The sequence below is a fragment of the Motacilla alba genome, chromosome 5 (genome assembly GCF_015832195.1).
Source record: "Motacilla alba alba isolate MOTALB_02 chromosome 5, Motacilla_alba_V1.0_pri, whole genome shotgun sequence".
Lineage (NCBI taxonomy): Eukaryota > Metazoa > Chordata > Aves > Passeriformes > Motacillidae > Motacilla > Motacilla alba.
Window position 1 is genome coordinate 6,419,769 of NC_052020.1, and position 19,258 is coordinate 6,439,026.

Consider the following 19,258-nt stretch of genomic DNA (forward strand, 5'->3'; position numbering starts at 1 on the left):
GCCCAGAATTAGGATTCTCTCTGCTTTCTGGTGGTGCAGCAATATTATGTCAGACAGTAAAGAAGCAGAGCTGTAAAATCATGAGCCATGAACAGACAGGGGCTTGTGCTCTGTGCCCAGCCTCCCTCTGCTCCTGCCTGCTCTTCCCAAGGGAGTGGCAGTAATTGCCTCCCCATTCCAGGCCCTTCCCCTGCACTGGGGCAAGGCTATGCTCGCCCTCCCAGGCCCTGCCTGACACTGCTTCTCCCAGAGAAACTGGAGAACAGCATGTACCAGCAGGGGCTTGGCAATTCCAGGGCAGGAATTAACAGGACAGGAGGAACCCTGCATCACGGAGTCAATGAGCTCCCAGGTGCTGCTTCTATCGTGTGGAAAGCTGTCCAGACACCTGTCCTAGACCTCCAGTGAGTTGGGAAAAAGGAGGGGAAACTGGGCTGTTTTCAACCAAGTTTTGCCCAGATTGTTCTAAATTCCACTGACCCTTTCCCAAATGGTTGAGCAATACTCAACGAGCAGTGCTGCCCAATAATTTTTGGTATCAGTATTATGAAAGATGCAGATGTTATCAACCTGTGTAATTTTCACCCCTCCTCTACGTGACCTGTTTAAGAGGACTACCTCAAAGTTGAGACAAAAGACAAGAAACATTCAAAAGCCAAATTAATACACAGCCCGTGGATCCTTGCCAGGTTAAATTATCCTTTAGCATGTTCAGAGACGTTTCAAAGGCATTCTACTTCACTTCCCATTTTCTCTCTCTCCCCCACCTTGGGCATGTCTGCTCTCTACGTGAGGTCCAATCCTCTATCTGGAATATCTGGTATGTGATTCATAGCCTTGGTGTTTTGTGCGAGTTTAAAGCAAAACTGAAATAACATGTAATTCTTCCCAAGGTCAGAGAGTGGCTCAGCTGGTAACAGGGAGCAAGTTTTAAAACCCCAAATACACTGGAAGATTATTCTAGGCAAAATAAAGAGATTCTAAAAGTGAGGAGAAGTGTTATAAGTGACAAACTTACCTTAAAAATGTGTATTTTAGACATGCTTAAACTATTTAGGTGAAGTATATAATAATGCCAGAAAAAAAGACAGCAAACTGTAGTGGTTGAAATACAACCACTCCACAAAGAGTGAAAAGTGTGTGTTAATTGCATTGGATGTGTGTCTGGAATCTCTTTATCTCACTTTCTGCTAAGCCAGCTCCACAGAAAACTGGCATCTCCAGAAAGCACTCGGCTGCTGTGGAAGAGCTGTGCCAGTGCAGCACAGGTGACCCCTTTGGTCAACAGAAACCCTTTATCAGATTTTTGCTCATCCAGGCACCCCAAGTCACCAGGGGACTCCCAATGACCAAAACTCACGGCGTTTTTCGCATTCCTACCAGTGATCCTGGAATCTCCAGAGACAGAAGAAAAGCTACACTTCACGAGTGTGTTTTTGTGTACTTGGAGCCTTCCCCGCACTTGGGATTTTTTTCAGTCATAAACAGAGCATTAGAGGCTGATTTTTAAGCAGGAGTCAACAGGGGGGTGATATGAAATAGTCATAACAATATAAACTACCTATGCTGTTATTTTACTAAGAGAATTAAAGTAGGTGAGAATTGCTTTAAGTAGCGAAACACCTGATTTTTTAAATCTTTGTAGTAAGTTGGTGTTTTTCTCAGTCAATACTATGATGTCTGTGTAAACCTGGAAAACCCCCGGGGCGCAGGAAAACGCACAGAAAAGGGAAAAAAAAAATACGCGCGGTACCACTTCTTGAAACAACGTATTTTCGAATCCAGCAGCAGCAAAGCAGGGGGGAAGAAACGCTGTGCAGAGAATTCCCTGAGCGCAGGAATTCCCGGGAGCACCTGCCCGCGCGGGGGGGCCGGAGCGCCGGGCGCCGTCACCCGGGGGCGGCCCCGAGCGCGGCCGAGCCGGGGCTGGCATCGGCATCGGGATCGGAACGGGAACGGGATCGGGACTGGAAAGGGATCGGGATCGGGACTGGAAAGGGATCGGGACTGGAAAGGGATCGGGATCGGGACTGGAAAGGGATCGGGCTGCCTGGGAAGGTCCGGCTGCAGCCGCCCGAGCCCTCGGTGCGGGAGGCGGCGGAGAGCGGTCCCGGCTGTCCCGGGGATCCCGGCGCTGCGGAGGCACCGCTGGGCACGACCAGGAAGAGGAGCAGGACCGGGAGCGGGACCAGGAGCAGCAGCAGGAGCAGCAGCAGCAGGAGGAGCAGCAGCAGCAGCAGTCAGCGGGCCCGGGGTGCGTGAGCGGGGCCGCAGCCGCGCCTGTTGCTCGCCGGCTCCATCCCGCCGGGAGCGCGGCTCATTCAACACGCGCGGCTCCGGGAAGGTAAATATTTATTCTCGCGGCGGGCAGAGCTCCGAAACTCCACTTGGACTGGCGGGTGGGTAAATAAAGCGCTTTGCTGGCGTAGGGCAGGGGGTTCAGCAAGCGCTGTCAGTGATGACACCCAGCTGCAGCCGAGATCTCTAAGGTGGGAGCCTCCTCTGCCTCCCCTCCCCAGGCTTTGACAATGAACTATAAAAAAGCGGCTTGTGGGGGTGTCACGGCGGTGGAAAGGAGGTTGTTTAAAGGGTATTCAGGCCAAAGTAGTTGGAAGATGGAGCTTGCTGTTTGAGCAGTACTGAGATAAGGAAGGTAAGGGGATGTCAAGTGATCCCCGGGCTAGCCCTCGAGGTTTGCGCTGCTCTGATAAAAACACCTCCTCCTAACATTTGCAAGAAGGATAAGGAACCACCCTCCTTGTGCATCGTCCTTTGCTCAGCTTGGCTTGGGACAGAAGGAGACGCTGAGTGTCATTTTGGCAGGTCAGCCACTGCAGGTCTGACTGCGTGGGTGCAGTGCAATGTGTGCTTTGGAGACTTGTGTGTACCACACTTCATATTTCCACGGCCAAAAAGGTCGTTTGCAATTTCAGATTTTTAATTTTAAGGTTGTGGAAGGAGGGGATTCACCGAGGGGCGCTTCTCTGGGGTTATTTTGTTGGGGTTTTTTTAAAGGAATATATGAACAAGTGCATAAAAGACTTCATTCTGAAACTTCTATGGAAATGTGGAAAGAGCAGGTGGGAGAGCAAAGAAAGCAGAATTCTAGCTTTCCATGTTTATTTATTGACTTTGCCTGTGTTCCTGGTTTTTACTTGCATCTGCTGTGTGAACTTTAAAACCACTGAATCTTTACGTTTCTCTCCATCTTTCTCGGTATACCAAGAAAGTACAAAGTCAAACTGGGACAACCATAAGCAAATATGGGTTGTTGTTTTTCAAATGATACGGATTTTCCATCCGCTTGCTCATGATTCCAGTTGAGAACAATTGTAAAGGCCTCTTGAACCTGAAGGAAACCCAGTGTAAGTTAAAGAGAGGAAGAACTCAAAAGAACCTTTGCTTTATCTTGAGGTCAGGTATAGCTTGGTACCAGAATATGTAATTATAATAATAATATAATTTATAACGTACAAAGTAATTTCAAGTCCCCAGTAACAAGACTTAAGCTGAGGCACAACTCAAGACTGGTCTCACCACTGACTGCTGAAGGTTTTTTTCTGTTGTAGAGACACATGACTTGCCTGTAACTCTTCTGAGCTAATGTTAGCATCACTTTTGGAAGCTTAAATGCTTTATTTACCTGAGCCAGGTAGTAATCAAATGTCTTGACAAAACATATAGCAGCTTATCTGTCACCCATCTGGGACTCTGCCCTATGGGAAGCCCAAATTAAAGGAAGGGGGCAGAAACTGGTGGATCTGTGTGGCTGGAACGTGGAAGGAATTGGGCTGGGAGCGTTGTTCCCTGACTCCAGGTTCCTTGGCTGCTTTCATCTCCTGTCCCAGGAAGCAGAGGGATTAGAGGGATGGTGCAGAGGGCACTTTCTGCTGCTGCCATCCTTGTTTCACTCCAGCAGCCCTATCCACATGCAGATAAACAGGGAAGACAGGAAGGAGGTAGGGAAGGAATAGGTAAAGATGAGATAATAAGAGTTATCTTCCCCTCACTCCTCCTGTATCTGATCTCACTTCATCTTTCCTCATGTGGTGTCAGCAGTGTGCAAAAGGAATCAGGGGGTGTGGGTGTCTAGCAAAGGGAGAATGTGTAGGTGTAGGCACAGACCACAGAAGTGCTCTCTGGGTTCTTGAATCCATTCTCCCATTTTCCTGTCATGCTTGTTACACTGGGTCAGGGTTTCTCCAGACAGACCATGCAGGCTCTAAGGCAGCAAAATGTGACTCCATGTGGCAGAGAGAGTTGGAATGGAGCATGGGAGGAGGACAGATGGACAAGAGTAGAATGGAAACCTTAATAATCACCTTCCTCAACATGCTGATTGTGTCAGCAAACAGGCAGGAAAGGCAGAGGGACAATGCCCTGTGAGTGCAAAAGAGGAGAAAATGAAACAGAGCAAGAGACACTGAGCCACCTCTTTGTTCTTCCATGTGCAGCTCTGCTTCCAGCCCTCATTTACCTCCCTTGTTTCCTGTTTGCCTCTTTCTGGTCTCTCTCCTCAAAACAAACAAACTCCTACAAACCCCTACAAGGCACTCATCCCCAGACACTGCTTTCACTCTTATTAGGCTACTCAGAGGCAGACCAGAAACTCAGTTGGTTTTCCCTGCAGCTAAGGATTTGTTTGAGCTCAGGCAGCCTTGACCTGGTAAGATTAGCAAAGGACTGTGCTCACACAGGTAAAGCAGAGCCTCAATAGGGTTCTGCTTATTAGCAAAAAAATCCACCTTCCTCCTGCTCCCTTCCCCAGAAAGGACATTTACAGCAACAGGAGGAAACCTCCTCCTTGCTTTAGAAGTTTGTAATGGGATGGTTTAGTTTCTCAAAGCAGGGAATGATAAATAAGGAAATGTGTTTTATGATAATGATCACTCAGCGTAGGTGCAAAATCATTGAACGTGCTGTACAAAGAAAGGCTTTTCTGTGTTTTCCAGAAATACCCAAGGGTGTGGAAATAGCAATGCAGCAGAAGATGACATTGTTTAGGGCAGCAGATTAGGACTGTCAGAAGTCACTTTTCTGTCAGTGAAGTTGCAGCACTCCGGTCTCTGGAGATGTTTCTCGTTCCTGTTTGCCACCCCATTGCCAGAGAGCTCTTCAACCTCTCTAGGTATAACCTTGAAAATCTCCTAAGCTGCTGAAGAGGGTTTAGCAGCAGTGGATGTCCCTGGAGGGACACTTGATCACTTACCAGAGTTCTGTAGATACGTATGAAATAACTTAGCTTCAGTCAATACCCTGAGAATTGGAAAGACTGAGCAGTAAATTAAGTTCTTTAAATTCTCCCCCGTTTGCTTTTGTCTGTTCAGTGCTATCAACTCGCCTGTTGCTTTCAAGCTGAAGAAACTGAGAGTCCCCCTTTGCTCAATCTGTTCTTTAACTTCATCTAGGCACCAGCTCTGAGGTGATGTCTTTGATAACCTGTGGCAGGTTGAATTTCTTCCCTTCTTCTTTCTCTCATCTTTACAACATTTTAGTTCTTCTTTTACATAGATGCACATTAAGCAACAAAACAAAGGTGCTTTTTTTCTTGTAGCTACATGCCTCTGCCTACATGTTTTAGTGTGACATTTTTATTTCAAGTCTCTCTGACCTTGTAACATTACAGTTACCTTTTTTGTTTCCATCTTTACATGTTTATTTTCTATAAAACCATTTCTCAATGGCACTTTGCTCTTATCTGGTAATTCATTGATGCAGAGAACAAAGCAGTTAAATTACAAGGATAATTTCTTTCTGAAGCAAACATAAAAAGTAAATCCTGGTGGCACTGTTGCCAGTCTAGGTCAATTTGTGTTTATAATGTGCACCTGCCAAGTTCCAGTGTAGTGGTTTGGAGGATTTTAAGAACAACCTGGATTTTGAACTCTAATTTGATAACCTGTACAGCAAGATTTTATGACTGTTTTGTGGTTCACTAGTATTTCTGCAAAACCTGTGACTGGAACCTGCTGAGGGGAAAGAGCTGTATATTTTCATAAAGATCAAAAAGGAAAATGTAGTATCTTCAAATGCCTAAAACAGGGCTTTATTTCTCTGCCAGATCATCAACAAACAAATGAGGAACCATTGGTGGTTTTCTCAGCTCTGTATATGTGACATATAGAATGCATTCTGTGTTTCTCTGTTTAGTCAAATTTTCCAGGTTAAATCTGAAGTAACTGAGGATTGAATACAGGTTTAAAATAGAGCACTTTATAGGGGACTAAAAATAAGAAACCTGATGTGACCAGGCAGTGTAATTCAAGGAATGGTAAATAATGGATCTGACTTCCAAAAAGCTGCAAGTATGAACTGGTGATTGTTTGAGAAGCCTTTGGCATATCACCCAAGGAAATGGTGATAAATTGATGATGGTTTCCTGAAGCAGATGTGAATTTGGAGAAAGCAGATCAGCTGATTCTCCTTCAATGAAACCTTGCATTGGTTTGGAGGGCTGAAATCAGACTGAACACTCAAAGTCACGAAAAAGGCAGGTCCAAAGGATGCCTCTGTTCCAAGTCTTGCTTGTCCAATGCTGACTGTGAGGGTTGTTTCCATTAGAGCAACAGAAAGTGTATGAATATTCATAGGGGATCATTCATTTGCTGCTTAGGTCTTCATACTCTTTAAGATCAACACATTGTGTGCGAGTTCAAGTAATTAGTGAAGATAAATCTAAGATGTTGCATTCTAATCTGGATTTCCAGCACTTAGAGCATGGAAACTCCTGTTTTACCTTATCCTCTTCTGAAAACAAGTCTGGTTGGTCTCTGCATTCAGAGGTGACTTTGTTGGGGTTGCCTCCTTTCTTCTCTATCTACTGCTCATACAGGAAAAAAGGAATTTTATTTCCTATTTGCACTATTTTAAACCCAAAGTTTATTTCAGAAATCTTATTTGGACAGGGGAAGATATTTGCCACGTGTCTCTTGAATATAGTGAATCATATTTTTATTCCTCTACAGTGCAGATGGTAGCATCTGCTTTAATAAAGCATAATCAGAACATCTTATTCTAATGGCATTGCAGCAAGATTTATGAGTGTGTTTCTGGGATGATCATAAACTAATGAACATAATCCAATCAGCTCCCAAACAGAAGAATTCTGATGTCTCACTCCAGACAAAAAAAAATAAAAATCTCTGGCAAACACCTCGGGGAGATAACCTGTTTTATGTGGATAGGTAGGAAACAAGCACAAACCACTTATGAAAGTAGGATGTGTTAGTTTCTTAAAGAGTGTGTTCATTACTTCAAGAAAAAAAAAATACTAAGTTCCCTAATTTTGCTTTTTCTCTTCTTCAGATGAAATCATCTGTAAATAAAATAAAAGTTTATATACTAAGTATTTTAGTATTAGTACAGATTTTTTTAAACCTGAAAAATTGAGTCACAGGCATTATAAATGATTAGTTAACAACTGAATTAAAACTTTCTTTAATTTAGAAAGGTGAATGCATGCAAAATAGAAATGTTACCCGAAACTGTAAAGTACAATTTTCAGTCTGCTCTGGCAGACTTTGTATGTATAAAGAGAAAATCGTATTAGAACTTTTGTCACTACAAGAAAGTGGTTCTAACAAGCTTTTGTGCAAGAAGGAGGTCTGCTCTGGCCTGCTTTGCAGAGCATGGTGCTGCTCCTTTGTGAAAAACACTGAGTAACCCTCTGTAGTTACTCACCCATACTAGCCCAGTGAGGGCAACATTTCATAATAATTGTAAATCAGGCAAAGATTAGAAAACTATTTCAAGAATTGTGGTCCAAATCTGTTTTGCCTTGATTGCCTTCTTCATTTTAATTAGGAAACTTGGTAGCATCTTCAGTTTCCTCTGCAGATTGTGAAGCACAGCTGGTTCTCATTTAACTGGCAAAAGGCAGATTTTCGAAACCTGCTTTTTTACTTTTTTTCTAGCATGAGGAGAGGAGTTTGTGTTCAGAGGAAATGGTTTGTTATAAAAGGAATTCATACTCTAAAATGTAGCTGGGATTCACCAGCCATTTGTAGTTTTTATTTAATCAAAGCTTCTGATTATCCAGGACTAATTGCAAATGAGAGTAGCAGTTGCTCACTTTCTTTGGAAACCCAGATTTGGGTACTTAGAAGAGCTTCCAAATTAGTAGAGACTGATAAAAGTGCCATACTAAGCAGAATGTTCATAAATATCATTTCACTGTAAATGAATTTTATTTGCTTTTCTTAACTAACGAGTAAACAGAACTGTTACATGTTTACAGCAGAGTATTGAAGCAAAACTACCCCTCATCAATAAACAGTAATGGAGGAAAAAAATGTATCCATGACAGAACTGTATTTTAATGTTTGCCAATATGACCATATTCTTCTTTTCAAGTAGGAAAGGACAGGATCTATATTATTTTGGAATTAATGAAACTGGAGGTTTCATTTCCACTACTTCCACTTGGAGTTTTGAAAACAACTGAAACAAAGGGGACTAAATCTCTCTTATATAATAGCAAACCAAATTTTCCTTACAAATTTAATAGAAGAGTACAAAGATGCCACAATTACTGATATGGGAGCAGACTTTGATCCATTTTCTGGAAAATTAAATAAACTGAAGAAACTGATAGTGAATTCTGATTCCGTTTTCTCTCCTGAAATAGAAGCAAAAGATAATGTTATCCAACAGATGGTCATTTCAATTCTTTAGTCTTTTGTCTATATTTTATTTTGATTTTGATCCAAGTGGCCCCAAAAGCAAGAAACTTCTGACAAACTTTTCAGGCAGGCAAATCAGCTGGTAGCTGCGAGGGATTAAAGGGCTTTGCAAGTCATTAGCCTGAAATAATTTCATTTTGTGGCTGTATTAATAAACAGGTCAAATAAAGGCATTGTTATCAAGCATTAAAATGCATGATTAATTTATTACCTCAGGGAACTCCATAGGTGTATTCACAGACCAAATATGAGTAGTAGGACTTTCAAATAGTTCTTAAGAGCTGCTCTGAGTCCTAATATGAAATAGTCTGGAGCAAGACAGGATGTGTGAAAGCCTGGCAATCAGCATGCCCCCAGGTGTCATTCCTGGTTTTCACAGTGCATTTTATGACTTCAGGCCTTGCTATGATGTCATTCAGGCCCTCTAAAGTAATGTAATAATTCTTTTTCATTTTTCTGCTCTGTCAGTACAAAGGTGTCTATTTCAGAGGCAGTAAAATTAGACTAACTGTATAACAATATATTGTTTTGGCTACAGTTGTACTCTGGTATTTGGAATTTTTCTATTTATTTCAACCATATGAAAGAGTTCTTGGGACTGGAAGTAACATGCCGTAGAGTTTTAGCTAGAGTTTTATTTTTTGTGTCATTGTTCGTGTTCAAGTTGTTAAACACTTATCAAAATACTTATCTGGAAAGGAATCTAGAGAAATCCTCTGTGTGTTCATTACAATGGTTTAACTTGTGGATTTTTCATGCCCTAAAAGTAGTGGGAATTCAGAGAATAAAAGGTGTCCTTTAAATATACCCTAGGGATAGATGATACTGACAGCATCCTGAACTTCAGCTGTAAATATGGATATAAAACCCAGGAGAACACTGAGTTTATGAACAGGTCTGCTCCTAGGTTCAGCTCTTACATTCAGTTGATTTGCAAAACTTCCAAGAGCTTTCTGTGTCTTAGCAAATCTATGAGCCAAAATGGCTGAACTGGAATATGGAAACTTTGGAGACTTGGAAGTGGAGGCCTGAAAGTTTTACTGAGCAATCAGTCTTTATCTGGAAATGACACATGCATCCAGAGTTTTGCAAATTCAAAAAGGCTTCCTGATGCATGGAACTGGGGCTTTGCTTTTTCTTATCTCTTCCTTAGTCCCTCATATCATGTATAATAACATAGAAGGAGAAATCTACATCGATTTGGCTTTGTCCTTGCTAAGATGGTTTGACCTGGAAACGTATTCATTTTACATTTGTATAGAGCTTGGAATAAATCCCTTGAAATGGTTGGCAGACACTGCCTGGTGGGCTCTGCGGGTGGTGAGAACTTGAACACCTCTCACAGCTGGCACTAAAAGGTGCAATATGTTACAGGACAATTTTGGGGATCTCTTTTGTGTCCTGTGCCCCGGGAGTATCCCCTTTGTGGAAGCTGCCCAGTGAGCACTTCAGGACTCTTTTTAAGCCTATAAAATCTTTTCCCCAGGTACTCAAAATTGGATATACAGTTGTTTGGGGTTTTTAAAAATAATTTTATAAATTTTAAATTTATAATTTTATTTATTAAATATTATTATTTTATTATTTATTATTTTATTTATTTATTAAATATTATTTATATAAAATTATTATTTTATAATTTTATTTATTGCTTGTTTTACTTGTTGTGATAGAGTCAAAACAGTAGCAGTGCACACAGATGAGTGTGAGATACAAGAGCTGAGCACTTGGGTGGCTTTTCAGGGAGAATCCCTGAAAGGTGAATCCCTTAAGAGCCTTCCCTGGGTAAATATGTGTTTCTGTGAGCAAATACAGCCTCCACCAAACAGGTCAGTGAGGAGGCCTGGATGTCTTGTCACACATTCATTGTGGGCTGCTCCCTGTTCCCTCTAAAGTCAGCTTCTGGTTTCAGTGCATGCCTGATCTGTCTCTAGGCACCTTGATAATCTCTTTTCCTCTAAGATTCACTGGAAAAACAAGGATGAAGGGTGGTGCATTCTTCTTGCCACCTGTAATAATGTTTCTTCAGCTGGGGGATGTTCTATGTTTCTCTCACCTCTGTGAATCTTGAAAGTATTAAATGTTGCTCTTGGATGTCCAGCTGCTCTTCTGTCTGTCACGCAGCATTACCTATCTGTGTAATGCCTTTTCTCTCAAAATTAGAAAATCATGTTCCTCCATCAAGTATGGAAAGCAATTATGATAGGAGGCTAGGATTTAAAATTCAGCTGTGGCACAGGGTTTGATACAGATACTTTAATCTTAGTGTTGGCCCGTTCTGCAGGGAGTAAGATGTCCCACATTCTGAATAATGGAGGAGCAAAACCAACAAAAGGTGTCATTTTAAACCAAGGTTTTACCTGCTGTGAAGAATTTTTGCCTCTTGGTTATGATGTCCAGGTGTTGGAATGATGAGTTACTTGTCCTTAGAGTTGTCTTGGTAAAGTTTAGGGCTTGATGTGATCAACGATCTCAGACTTAGGGGAGAATTTAACAAAGCTTGAGGAGAAGGATGTACCGCTGATAGTGGGCACAAAGAATGCAGAATTTACAGGCCATGGGGACTTTGGGCAGAATTCCCAAGGCAAGGAAGAAAGTAACAAAGCCACCTCAGCAACTGGTGCAGCTCTGCTCTGTGTGTGGGTTGGTCTTTGACCCACCAGGTGAAACAACCTATTTAGGGACAACAGTTAAACCTATTCTTGAGGCAGAGAAAGAGGAAAAACTTGAATATAGCTTTTTCCCCCCCAAGGATATTTTCAATAATCTTCAGGAAGCAATCTATATAGGAATGATTGTTTATAAGCACAGGCATTGAACTGGCGCAGCTGTTAAAATTTATATTTTTGTTGATTTGCTGAGTAATGTGGGATGTGGTGCTTTTCATAGTGATCCATTTCAGCGCTTTTAATCCAAGCGGATTCAATTTTGATGAATTTGCTGTTTCTAGCAGAAGTATGTTTTTCTTTTCTTTGTTTCCCACAGACACTTTCCTCAAAATAGCTACTGAAGCTTCAATTTATACAGAAGTGCTTGATGCTGTCAGTTCCTGTTAGTATGAATTCGACATACTTGTATCCACAGATGTAGGTTGGGTAATATTAAACCAGCCTGGTGAGTGTTATTTATAATTTTCTGCACAGGATGTTTCAAAGGGGGAAAAATACTCACATGAAAATGAATTTTGCAAAGTCAAAAAGTTGACTTTTTAGTGCACATTCTTAGTCTTTACATCTAAAGCTAAGTTTAGACTACGCAAGAGCCTTCATGTCATGTTTGTAAAGCTGAGGGAAATTCAGGAGAGAGCTTTATAATCAGAGTAACCCAAGAGTAGATAGTTTTGAAATAATAAATATTCATAAGAAATATTTTTCTTCATTGTGTCTATATTGAGCTTTATTCTGTGCAGTCTAACCCAGACCTCAGGGGTTTTTTACCTTAGATATCTTGTGGATGAGAATTGCCTCTTTGGACTGCAGGAATTCAGTTTTCTACCTCATCAACCCTGCCCTTTGTTCTGAGGTTCTGCTGCAGAAAAACCCATCTAGGCTACCTCAGCATCCACTGGTGCCAATTCCTTCCCTGATCCTCACCTATCCCCGTGTCTGCCCGTGTTAAGGAGAATTTAGAGCTCTCTTCTAAACCTCCAAGTGAGTTATTTCTGTAAAGATTCTTGGCTTTTACATGGAAACATTCACACCTCCACCTGTGCCATCGTGTCATCCTTTTGCAGATGCATTCTTTTGCATCTTTTATAAAAATCAGAGGTGCCCTGCACCTTGAATGACTTCCATGGCATTCCAAGGGCTCCACCAGCTCTGCCAGCTCCCTGAGCAGTGTTTGCTCCTTCTTGGCAAGGCCGCTGATTTCTACAATGATCCTAAGGAACTGAAGAAGCACAGATTAGAAAATTGGACCTCCTGCATTTCTTTGAGATAGAAGATCTTCTGGCCCCGTGTCAGCACTGTTTTGTTCGTCTACATTTTTAGGATTTTTGCAGTAACTAGCTTTGAAAGTTTTGCTTATCATATCTGCCTAATCTCTCTCCATTGCTGTCAAGGATTTGTCCTCTGCTTTACTCTAGGGCAGAGTTAATTTGTGCATGAATTCTGTGTTTACTTTTACTATAATTCCTCACCTTCCAATTTACCAGAGCATGAATTTACCTACATGATGTGGGGAAGGTGTGGTCTGAGCAGTTTCCCAGGCACTGGAGCAGCATTTAAACAACTTCAAAGATCTCATTGAAATGTTGACCTTCATGGAAGAAAATTCAGAGCTGTGACCTTGAGGCCAGTGAGACTGGAATGAAAAATAAGAAAAAAAACCCCAAACACCACAGTTTACTTTAAATGTTGAAATTTTGAGGATCTAACTTTCCTTAGTTGTAAAACTCTCTGAACTAGATGTGAACTGCAGTACCAAATCTGACTTTTGTATGTGTTTATTTTAGGAGCAGAAATGTTCATATTTTGCCTCAGAGACTTTCCTCTCATGTATTTTTTCAGGTAGTGTTTTGTTCAGCTGAAGTTTATATCCAGACTTTTCATTCATCGTGTTGCCTTTTTTTTCTTTTTGATTTTAACTAGTTAGATGACAGAGAAGTGAACTCGAATAATTAGACTTTTTGGACTGAATACAGTAACAATTAATGCAATTTTGGTCTTAAGATTTGCAAAGTCAGAAGCTGTAACATTTTTCCTTTGTACTGCGTGTAACACAGAAAATTTCATATATCTGATAACAACATGAAACTAAAGGATGAAGGGCTTTTTTAAGCTTTTATGGACAAAGTTTAAAGCCACGCTGAGGACTGAAGGGCTTCCCGCAGTTGCTGGAAGTCTTACAGAGAGGAGCTGAAGAGAGCTCACTTTGCACATGCCATTCTGTCAGCGTCAGCTCTTATATGTGAGGATGAGACTCAGTGCAAACATGAGTCAGGAAATTTGGTTATGGTACCAGGAGGAGCTGTAACTCAATATCCATCAGCCCTGTGGAGGAGTTGCTGTGATCTGTGTTTTAAGCATCAAGGATCAGTCAGATCTAGCATTTTTTCAAGAAGGGGACTTTCTTTTTTTCCTTCACCTTCTGTTTCCCCCAGAATTGAAATTCAGACTTGTATTAGCAAAGTTAATGGGTTTATTTTTGAAAAGAGATGTTTGGCTTTGACTTTGCCACTTCATAGTGCAATAAGTTTAGCTATGTATTTTAAATCAAATTATTTAGCTCATTGTGTGTAAAAGCATCATTGCTTTATGCTTGTTGCTCTGACTTTCATCAGTAACCCACAAATATGGTGCTTTTACAGTGCCAAGGTACTTCACTTCAGGATACCCCCTCATGTAAGGACCCCCAGCAACGTGTTGAATAGAGACTTTAGCAGTTCTTCCACCTATCTGATTTGCTATCAGGTCTTTGTTCAGCTTTGGCTAATTGATATTTCTCTTTAGAGCTGCCCATTCTGCCTTCCTCTGGGCACTTCACACTTTCCAGCTCAAAATAAACTTTTCTATTCTTAAAACCCCTCTGAAATAGCCTTGATTTCACTTATTCAGAATGGGTAATCAATGAAAGAAGAGATTTTTTTACCTTTCTGCCTATTCCAGTCAAGCATGTGAAGGGGAAATAGAGCAAGTACTGTCTGTATTAAGAAATAAATGAAATTTAAGCTAGAACCATAGAATGGTTTGGGTTGGAAAGGACCACAAAAGTCTTCAGGTTCCACCCCTCCTGCCATGGGCAGGGACACCTTCCCCTATCCCAGGTTGCTCCAAGCCCCATCCAGCCTGGCCTTGGACACTTCCCAGGATCCAGGGGCAGCCACAGCTTCTCTGGGCACCCTGTGCCAGCGCCTCCTCACCCTCACAGTAAAGAATTTCCTCCTGATATTGAATGCAAACCTACCTTCCTCCAGCTTAAGGCTCTTACCTCTCTTTCTGTCACTACTGCCCTTGTGAAATTTCCCTCTCCAGCTCTCCTGGAACCCTTTTGGGCACTGGAAAACTGCTGGAAGGTCTCCCTGAAGCCTTCTCTCCTCCAGGCTGAGCAAGCCCAGCTCTCCCAGCTGTCAGATAAATAGGATTTCTGGCTGGAGAGCCCCGGAGGATCCGGCACAAGGAGCATTCCTTAGGCAGTCATTCTAGCGACCATCAGAGGTGATTCTGGTTCCCTGGATTGCTAGTCAGGACTGAGGATTATCTTAATTAGAGAGTTCCAGCAGGTCCTAAAAGGCCAGGATCCAAACATGAGTTTATAACTTTTGTAACTGATGGAGCCACGAGGTGGAGGGATGAATCAGTGGCTGTGCTCCTGTCTGGGCGCTGCACAGAGCCTGGCTGGGGGAAAAGAAAGGTGGGAGAGAGAGGGTGGGAGTTGGGCAGATTCCTGCATTCCAGGGCAGGAGTCATCTTACAGCTGAAGGAAAGCTTGGAGCATTTCTGCTTATCCAAGGCACTTGATATTTCATTATGCCCTTAAGTACAAAGCAAATGTGAGTATTTAAAGAGTTTACAAGCATGTATTTATTCATCTTAGGGAAAAAAAAAAAGAGGTGGTGATAGTTAATTATAACATGTGTCAGCTAAATGTGAGAGGAATTTGTAGGCCACAGACAAGGTCTGGATTTCTGGAGTTTGTATCAAAAACCACACCCCTTGTAATTGAAAGTTGATAACCTCACTGTTGTGAGCAACCTTGGGAAAACATCTGAGTTGCCTGAATTCATGTTGTTCATATTCTTATCTCTGAGCAGCTGCTGGTTCAAGCCAGCCATGAAAGATTCAAATTTAATTAAGGCTTTTCATAGTTCTGAAGAACATCTTGCTCACAGTGAATATGTCTGTTAAATATTATGTTCCTTTGGACACACCAAGTTGTGGTTTTACATAGAGAATGTAGGCTAAGAAATTTGCAAGGGATATTGGCTCTGAGCACAACAGTTCTACCAGAGATTTTTCATTTTATTTGGAATGCAAATCTCAGATTAGGATGTGCAGTGCAAAACTATCTTAGCAAAATAAATTTAAGGAATTCAGACCAGTTTGCTCTGTCTGCACTTCCTGGAAGATGTCATTACTCAGGCAATTATAACAAACAGGGTTGCAATATCTCTGTGGGCTGGGCTTTAAATTAATATGAGCATGTGGCTTAGAAGGGATGATAATAATTTAGACTTATGTCTGTAAAACAGTTAAACTTCGGCTATTAATAGCAAGGAATTTTTACTGATCGGGCAAAAAAGTAAATTCTTTTCTTCCTAGAGACCTGAAAAGGTAAGTAGCCTGGTTCTTGTATTTTGCTGGCATATGAATTAATCTAATAAATCCTGAAGGTTACAATTTGCTAATATTGAAGCTTGTACTGTAATGTGAGAGGTAGCTTTTGTTCAGTCCTTAACAAAGCTGAAAAAACTTTTTTTTTAATATATGTATATATTTACATAAGTAAATAAGTCATGGTGTTCTGAATGTTGATGTCATTCAGGAATGAAAACTGTAAAAAATATTTGTAATTAAAATACCAGCAAATAGATGGATTCTGTTTGAGGGGCTGTTACACGTGTCTTGTTATTTAATATTTTTTTTTAATTCATAGTTTAAAACATAGTTTTTAAAATTCATAGATATTTAAAATTTAAAATTCATAGATATTTAAAATGCATAGATATTTCTATGGAATTAGATCAGAGATGGTAGCTGAAAGTCCAGGAGATCTAACAAGCTCTTTTCATAATACTGCTCAGAGCAGCCAAACTGTAAGGAGGGAGTGTCTGGGAAAGTGAGACTTGCCTGGAGCACACACAACAGGTCTGTCTAGAAAAAGATGTCAAGCAAGTAATATTACATTATCTCTCTGGAGCAAAGAACATTGCTTTTATTAATAAATCCTTGTTTGATCAGCAGGTTTGGCTATAGCTTGATGCAGTTAGGCAGCAAAACCTCAGTGGGTACAGGTGAGAAAATAGGCTGACTGTGGAGGCAGGGAGGAGATTGAACATTCACTTCTGGGGGAGTTTTCCAGCAAAACTTTCTGGGTTTTGCCAAGGCTTTGGATGGGAGCTTTTTCCATCAGTGAATTTTCAAGTTTGTAATGCAGTGTATCAGCATTTTCTGCGCCTTTGTCACTACAAATGATGAAATACTATATCAGATGTTAACAAGAAATGCAGTCCTGCATTTCTGGTTTGAACAGCCGTGTGCTGCTCCAGTGGCTTTCATCACAAATAAAAGCGTGGAGTGCAACCTAGAATTAGGAACTCCGTGCTATATTTAGCGTTTTTCACTCTTTTTCTGCCTTCAAACTCTGAGCCAGATACCTGCTGCCCTGATTTGCCCACTCAGCTGGTGGCCATGCATTCCTGGGGGAGTGGCTGGTGGCAGGGGAGCCTCGGTGCCCCCCTGGCACCTGTTTGCCACCTGTAGGTGGATTTCCTGTCCCTGAGGTGATTATTCCCCGTGGTATGGCTGCTTTGAACTAGAGGAAATACTGCAAGGAAGGAGGATCGTTGCAGCTGAGAGGGGTTTGGTGGCTGTGATGTGGCAACAGAAGATGGAAGTCTTCCAAAAACCAGCAAATGGAAGCATCGGGATCAGGGGAAGTGTCTGGAAAGTTCACGTGTGAAAGAAAGCACTCTGAAATTTCAAAGTTTATATCAGCTGTCTTAATGACTTTCCAGATTATTCTGAGCAAAATTTATGTTATTTCCAGTTCCATTAAACAAAATATTTGGGTGACACGTACTTTACTTTGGTTAAATTTAGCACTGCTTGTGCTTAAAAGATTATTTTGACAAAAAAACAACCGAGGGACCAAAACCACTGATTAATTTACATTAATCTGAGCCTTGGGTGACAGTGAGGATGAGGCATTCTCACATTGCTCTTCACATCAATGTGATCTGAAGTTAAATTGTGGCTTACCCACTGTGACAAGCTATAAATGGCAGAGTTCAAATGAGAATGTTGCAGTTCCTGACTCATTCCTGCTTCTGTCTCTGCATCCTGGGGTTGTCTGCATCAACTGGAATCAACATAGGATGCTGGTAACACAGAGGTTCTTAATAAATTAGCTTTCTTTGAAGAAGAAACCCACTTCTTTGAGAAAAACCCATGTCTCAGGTTTCTTAGTTTTCGAGAGAAGAAAACAATTTTGGTTGGATGGTACAAATTTTCATTGTAATATTTATTTCAATTCAAACCACTTGAATTCTTAGCACAAGTAATCCCACGATAAACACGTATTTGTGGCATTTCAGTAGCATTGGAATCACAGGTCCATTGCCTTTACACCTATCCACAACCTGAGTTATTTGAAGGCTATCTCTGTCCATCGTCAGACTGGCGTCTTTGGTGATAGCTGCTCAAATGGAACAGCTTCAAACCACAGCTCTTACAGCTCTCTGGGAAAAAAAGACTGAATGCTGAAAGACTGAATTGCAGCCTTCATGGAGAAGAAATCAAAGTTCTGTGAGCCTTTGTGGGCTCTGTGGGTGCTGTGAGCTGTGTCAGAGCCCTGTGAGCCCCATGCACAGGAGCCATCCCTGTTTCGTCTCTGTGTGGGCACTGCTCTCGTGCTTCAGTGATGAAGTGCTGTGCAAAAGGGCCTTATTCCAGAGGGGATTTTTTCACTGGCAGTGAAATGGACTGCATAAATTCTTCTCCCCTTTGAAATGTCATCTGTTGGCAGCAGCAGCTGCTGCTTGACTTAGAGTCCAGCAGCACCAACTCACGAGCAGGGACTCGTTCTGGAAGGTTTTTCTCTTTTTTTTTTTTTTTGTTTGTTATCCCCAGTGTCAGATGGTAACATGAATGTATTTAATCCTGTTTTATAGTAGCAGCAGTAAATTCAGAGAACTCATACCTGGAGCATTTTGGTGATTTGAACAGAAAAAAAAATGCCATTTTTGGTGTCATGAAAGAGATGGTGAAAAGACTGAACGAGGATATAGGAAGGAGGAGTGAAAATTATTGGAGAATTTTTTTTTGCTCTTAAGGCAAAAACCAAAAAGCTGACTTCCTACAGATTTCTGCTTATAGGAAAGACATGTTCTGCCCCATGTCTTCATTCCTTCATTGAACCTTGGTCGATCCTCTTTTTTTCCCCACATAGGAAAAGGCTGAAATGCCCTGAACTTTGAATCTAGGAAACCATTGTTAAGGATGAGGAGCAGGAGAATCTTGGGCTTCCAGTATTTGAAGTTCTTTGGGATTTTTTTGTTTGCATTTGACTGTTTTAGTAAAATCTCTTCAAAAAAAAAAAAAAAAAATCAGAACTCCCAAGTCATCTATCAAGAACAGGAACAGGGTTTTATTTTTAGTTTTCTTATTATTGGGCTGTAGTTTTGTATCACTAGGCTGCATTACTAAGCTGTAGCATGGATTTTGTTTGTGTAGCCTAATGCATAATGTGACAGTGACATACATTGTGCCATCAGGCTATTTAGTGTAATACATATGGCTTATTCTGTCTTTTCAGTAGAGGGAGTAAAGATCTGAAGAAATCCCAGGGATGGCTTCTGATGCCAGTCATATGCTGGAAGCAGCTTTGGAGCAAATGGATGACATCATTGCAGGTACAAC

At 41.4% G+C, this 19,258-nt stretch overlaps 1 protein-coding gene across 11 annotated transcripts in view; it reads left to right on the forward strand.

The window, feature by feature from the left end:
• The window catches only part of PPFIBP2 (PPFIA binding protein 2), a 97,726-nt gene that overhangs the window by 2,928 nt on the left and 75,540 nt on the right, over positions 1 to 19,258 (forward strand). For 4 of the 11 annotated variants that reach the window (XM_038137395.1, XM_038137401.1, XM_038137403.1 and 1 more), the window contains exons 1-2: positions 1,765 to 2,344; positions 19,155 to 19,251. In XM_038137395.1, coding sequence (XP_037993323.1) covers positions 19,188 to 19,251 — 64 coding nt within the window. In that variant the 5' untranslated portion in view covers positions 1,765 to 2,344; positions 19,155 to 19,187. Of the gene's footprint in view, positions 1 to 1,762; positions 2,345 to 12,366; positions 15,953 to 19,154; positions 19,252 to 19,258 lie in introns of those variants that run through there. The other 7 variants (XM_038137391.1, XM_038137396.1, XM_038137394.1 and 4 more) reach the window with 5 other exon arrangements.